The sequence below is a fragment of the Ictidomys tridecemlineatus genome, chromosome 2 (genome assembly GCF_052094955.1).
Source record: "Ictidomys tridecemlineatus isolate mIctTri1 chromosome 2, mIctTri1.hap1, whole genome shotgun sequence".
Classification (NCBI taxonomy): domain Eukaryota; kingdom Metazoa; phylum Chordata; class Mammalia; order Rodentia; family Sciuridae; genus Ictidomys; species Ictidomys tridecemlineatus.
The window spans coordinates 119,117,313-119,123,347 of NC_135478.1; the positions used below are offsets into that span (position 1 = coordinate 119,117,313).

A 6,035-nucleotide genomic window follows, 5' to 3' on the forward strand; every position below is an offset into this window, starting at 1 on the left:
TCTGGGATTGAACTGGACTTTCTGATGGGTCCCTCAGGGATCGCTTTCACCTGCCTTGTCCCCCCCCACACACACCTCGTCTTGTTCTGGCTGTCCTTGGGCCCTGGGCTACAGCAGGTGGGGAGAGGCTGCAGGTGCATGTCCTGGGTGGGGCATTGGCCACACAGGCTTTGCAGGGCCCCCTCCCCTCCCTCCATCACGGCTGCATCTGTCTCTTTCCTCCACAGGGGGAGGGGTTGCACCAACTACGCGAGGCTTTGAAGATTTTAGCTGAGAGGGTTTTAATCTTGGAAACAATGATTGGGCTCTATGGTGAGTAGAGACAGACAGACAGACATACAGCCCAGCTGCTGCCTGTCAGCCTTCCCCAAGCCATCCTGGGGTGGGACTTGCCTAAGCCCAGTCATGAGGCCTGAACAAGTCCTGAGAGGCCAAGACCACCCATCTCTCAATGACTGGCCCCTCCTCCACAGGTGAAGAGGGGCCCTGGAGACCCTGGATCCCCGCCTGGGGTCAGACCTGGGCCTCTGGGCATTGTGGGTGATGTGATTTCCAGGCCTGTGGGGAACCAGAGATGACAGATTGTAAGTTTGGAAGAGATGATGGGCAATGGAACCAAACTCTAGATCAGCAAGGGATTGTGGGTAACGGACCAGACTCCAGCAGTGCAGAGGTTCATGGGTGGGACAGAGACCAGGCCCACGGGAGGATTACAGGGAAATGGAGCCTCTAGTCAGACCAGCTCTGTAGAATCCATAGGTGATAGAGCCAGTCTCCAGACCCAGGGACGGTAGGTCATGGAGCTCGACTCCAGAAGTGCAGCAGACTGTGGGTGACAGCCAGATTCAGGCCCCAGAGGACTCTGCGTAATGCACCATCTACATCCTGACCCCTTCCCCCAAGACTCCAGAGACTCTCCCATGGGCGCCCTCCTGGCCCCAGGTAATCCCCCTTGCAGTTTCCACTTTGGTTCTCCTCACCTGTCCTCCAGTTACCTTTCAGGGATCAAAACAGACCCTTGCCCCAGGCATCTACCCCACAATTCCCCACCCTTCTGGTCATCTGAGGAGCCAGGCAAACCCTGTTCCCACCTTAGGGAGGGGAGAGCAGGTGTCAGTGGAGACACATAAATGTCCCTACCTTGAAGACACCTGGCACCTGCCCGCCCGTTCGCCCCTCAGCTTCCCTGCCCAGCCCTGGAGGCCAGAGTCGCACCGTCTGCTCTTCTCAATCTCCCATCAGGCTCCTAGCTTACAGAGCTTCCTGCAGCAGCAGGCTCAGCTGGAGCTCCTGGCCAGACGGGTCACCCTGCTGGAAGCCATCATCTGGCCAGGTAATGGTAGGGTGGGCAGGCAGGGGCAGCCCCTTCCAGGAAGGGACTGGGAAGGGCCTGGGCCTGCAGAGGGTGCCTCCTGATGTGTGGCCCAGGCCAGCAGACATTCATTCATCCTTCCGTCCACCCATACTAGGCAGTGACTGGCACACTGAGGGCTCTGGTTTTGGGTGGATGAGCACCTACTCTGTGCCAGTCACCTCGATGGCATGGGCTTCAACAGATCAAACACAGCCCTGCCCTTGTGAGCTTAGCACACTGTGGGGCTGGGGACAGATCTGGCATTGGCTCTGAAACCCAAGATGAGATGTACTGTGGTGGGGTGGCTGGTGTGTGGGAGGGGGTCACTCAGGGAGGGCTTCCTAGACCAGGTGATGTCTTGGCAGTGACCTGAAGGACGAGGATCAGGGGAGAGGGAACAGGCAGCAGGGCAAAGGCCAAAAGGCCAGAGAGCCCAGAGGACTTGTTCCTCAAAGTTGCTGAGAGGTGAGAGTCAGGCTGGAGGATCTGGCAGGGTCGACAGTAAGAAGGTCCTAGAAGGCAGGCTGGGGTGGCACAGAAGGATGTCAGGACTCCAGGTGGGAGTACCCGCCCTGGTGCCTGGCTCCTGAGGTGAGGCTGAGGGTGTCCCTGCCCCTTCAATTAGAGCCTGTGGCTGGCACCAGGAGAGTATGGATTGACTGCCCCAAGGCCGGGCTCTGTTCCTTTCCTACTCACCCCCTGCTCCCCTTCACCCACCTCCAGCCACCGCATCTGACATCCAGTGAACACATCAGTGCAGAGAGGCCTTGACATGATCTTACTCATATCTCTTATAAAAAGAGAAACTGAGGACCCAAGCAGGAAAGAGGGTCAAGGTTAGAACCAAGCCCCCTTTATTTAGCAGAATCACAGGGAGCATATACTGGATGCCAGGCTCAGTGGGCACATGGGCCTTGCAGAGCACTGGGCTCCTGCCTTGGGAAGCTGCCCATCAGTGGCAGTAAATCCCCGTATCTATAGGGATTTGGGGAAACCAAAGTATCCAGGGATGTAGGTGAGGAGCTGCCACTTCCTGCTGGAGGTTGGAGAAGACTTCTTGAAAGAGGGGACACTTGCATTGGATCATGGAAGACTCATGGGTGTGCCAGGTGGAATGGGGGTGGGGAGAGCCAATCCTGTCCAAGAGTCCTGCGTGGGCAAAGGCCTAGGAGGCTGGAAAGTGTGTGTGGGGTCCACTTCCACAGCCCATTCACCAACCTTGTGACTCCTCTCACAATGACTCTCCTGGACCTCTTTGCCCACCCATCTGGCCATTTGAGCCAGACAAGCCCTGTTCTCTCACCTTACAAGGGAAGACCAAGATATGGAGACACGCCCAGACTCCTGCCCTAAAGCCAGTTCATACCTGCCCCCCCCCATACCCTCCCTGAGCTCCACAGGATTCAAGGGATCACTGGGACCAAAGGACCAAGAACCCAATCCCGGACTCTCAGCACCTTTTTAAGAAGGCAACTGGGAAGGCCCATGCCCCTGTCAGAGGCCACAAGCCCTGGCGACAGGCCCCTTTGGAAGTCAGCTTAGGTTAGGGCCTGAAGGGACCAGTATAGGGGAGAGGAGTAGAGGCAGATACAGGACCCACAGGGGCTGGGGGTGTACAGCTCAGTGGTAGAGCACTTGCTTAGCAAGTGCCGGGGTCTAAACCCAGCACTGAAGAAGAAAAAAGACCCAGATGGGGCTTGTGTTTGGGTTATGATCACTGATAACAGCGGCAGCTACCTCCTGGGCTGGGATTCACATTGATCATCTCCAGTCCTTACACTAGGGTCACTAGGTAGGCAATGCCCAGGTAAAGAGACAGGCTCAGAGGGCTCACGTGCCTTCTCAGGGTCACTTTGTCTTCCAGGGCCCTGGTTCATTGGACTCCATCAGCAAAACACCTCCACCTGGCCCAGGGAAAATACAGGGCCCCAAATTTGATCATGTCATGACCAATCTTAGTGACCAGACCTACAGAAGATCTGAGTCCAAGCCACACCAATCTAGTGACCCTAATAGTCCAGGATTTACTGTAAAAACCATTTTTCACTCCTGCTCACATTAAACCTATTTTATCGCAAGAGTGTGACAACTGGAGTGTTATCTCCACATTCCAGATGAGGCTGAAAAGTTGGTGGCTTGCCCAAGGCCACCTAACTGGGACATGGTGGGGCCAGGTCTTGACCCTAGTTGGTGCAGGAGCTAATGCTTAGTGCCACGCTCCTCCCAGGCTCCATCATAAGATTGTCCCTCAACAGTGACTGCACACGCCTGTCTTCTCTGGAGATCCCACGTCTCTGCCCAGGGGCATGTGGGCGCTGGCAGTTAGGATAGTGACAGAGCCCACGCCCTGGCGGTGCCCTCTGCAGAGTTCACATGACTGTCCTGGAAATGGCTCTGAAGGCTCAGCCAAGTCTTCTACCCTGGGGCTCTCCTTGCTAAGTGTCCCTCTCCTGCTAGAAAAATAGTACTCTGTCTCATTTAGCTTTAAGAGGCAGAGCTGAGAGGCACAGGAGGATTCCTGGAGGATGAAGTTCCTGCTCTGGATTTTGAAGGAAGTTTTCCAAGTGCCAACAATGCCCATTATTCTGTTTCACTTTGGGGTACAGCTTACATCTAGATTGGGACATATCTCACCACAGTCCCATTGGAATTTTCACCTTCATTTAATTATTTTATTTTAAATATATTTTTAGTTGTAGTTGGACATATTACTTTTATTTATGTGGTGCTGAGAATCGAACCCAATGCCTCACATATGCGCTCCCACAATCCCACAAGCACCTAGCCCCAACCCCAACCCTGACTTCAGTAATTACTGGAGCTGCCTAGGCCCTCTCAGGGACTTATCTGGAAATGTTCCTGATTTGATTTTATTATTTATTTACTTTTTTATTTTTTGTGGTGCTGGAGATGGAACCCAGGGACTTGCACATGCTCTGCAAGCGCCCTACCAGTGATCCCTGATCCACCCCATCTCTGAATCACCCTTGATTTTTGAGACAGATGAGACCCTGACAAGGGTTCAGCTTGCCGCTACACAGTAGATCAGTGGGGGAAACTGGCTCTCCTAAGTCCTTGCCCCAACTTCTGGCCTAACCCAAGGACAGTCAGTCTGTTCTCTAGCCTCTGTTTACCCAGCTACAAAATGGGTATGATACATGGCACACCTTCACTCCAAAATTAGGAAAGCAGAAAAAAAGAACTAAAGGTGTAGCTCCATGGTAGAGCGCTGGCCTCTCATGCATGAGGCCCTGTGTTCCATCCCAGCACTGCAAAAAAAAAAAAAAAAGACCACCAGTTTCACATGGAGCGTTTGCTCTACGCAGAACAGTTCATATAAACACAGTAGGTCTGGTTATTATCCCCACTTGACATCAGGAACCGAGAGGCCCTGGATGCTTTCATTGGGTTGGAGGGCTGAGAAATCCTGGGGGGCGGGGGGCAGGCACTGCTTGGCCTGTAGACAGCCTTCTTTTCCCACAGCTCTGCCTCCCAGACTCCAGGGTACACTGGCAGAGGGTGTCCAGACCTGCAGGACCCACTAAGGCCACGGGGAAGTGGACACCCAGTGTGGATCCCCTAACATGGACTCTCCTTCTATTCCCTTCGGCAGAACCAGAGCTGGGGTCCGGGGCAGGTCCTGCCGGCACAGGCATCCCCAGCCTCCTTCGGGGAAAGAGGGGAGGACACACAGCCAACTACCGGATCGTGGCCTCTAGGAGCCGGGACAAGAGAGGCTGAGAGCAGTGGTGGCCCCTTGGGGTGGACCACACCAGTTTCCCTTCCTAGTCTGGACGAAGCCAGCTCCTCCAGAGACTGCCAGTTCCTATTTATTGGTGTCCTCAGGGTCTCTTCTGCCACCTAGGCCTCTGGCGCCCTGTGCATGGCTGAGACACAGCAGCGACTGGAGCCTTAGAGGAAAGTGACAGCCTAGGCAAGAGGTGAGGTTTCACTTGATAAAGGGCCTGCTCCTCCCCTCTGTAAGATGGGGTGACACAGGCCTCCAAGGAGAGGGCACAGGCACGAGGTCTCTATGCGAAGGCACTGTGGAGGCCAGAAACTGGTGCGTGGCCAGGCCTCCCACCCACAGGGAAGCTGGCTGGGCAGTCTCCACCTCCCTCCTCAGCCACACTTCGGGGAGCTCCCTGAGGATCCCTCCTCTCATTGTCTCCTGGTGCTGGGTTCCCAACCTCGAGGCCAGGCTGCCTAATCTCTAACTGGTTGGTTGGGGGCTCTTTGCCTCAGTTCTGCCTCCTGAGCCCCCAACCCCTCCCGGGGCCCAGGTCAGAGAAGGGGCTGCCTGCTCTCACAAGTGCCTGTGACAGACACTGGGAGGTAGATATGTACTGGCCAATAAAGGTCCCCTGCCTGAATCCCACCCCGTCTGGCTTCAGTGTGTCCTGGGACAGAGGGCAGCCAGGGAGGGCCTGCCTGGGGACAAGAGGAGTGATGAAGAATGCCCTGGCAGGGGACCCAGCCCAGCACTGAAAGACACAGCTTCCTGGGAGAAGAGGACACACACTGCAGGGTGGGAGCCCTGTGTCTCAGGACATGAAGGGGATGTCCTCCCCACTCGGCCACCCAGCCGGCCACTCACTGCTCACTCGCTCACCCCTTTGTTCATCCCCACACCCCAACACAAAGGAGTCAGATGCAACTGCTGCCTCCGATGAGGCCCAGG

General features: G+C 55.5%; 1 protein-coding gene across 1 annotated transcript in view; it reads left to right on the forward strand.

Moving 5' to 3' along the window:
• Nucleotides 1–5,732, forward strand: part of Emid1 (EMI domain containing 1) — a 41,580-nt gene extending 35,848 nt beyond the window's left edge. Inside the window, 2 exon segments of the mRNA XM_078039687.1 lie at nt 1,243–1,333; nt 4,968–5,732. Of these exon segments, the coding sequence (XP_077895813.1) occupies nt 1,243–1,333; nt 4,968–5,095 (219 nt within the window). The 3' untranslated portion in view covers nt 5,096–5,732.
• The last annotated feature ends 303 nt before the right edge of the window (nt 5,733–6,035 follow it).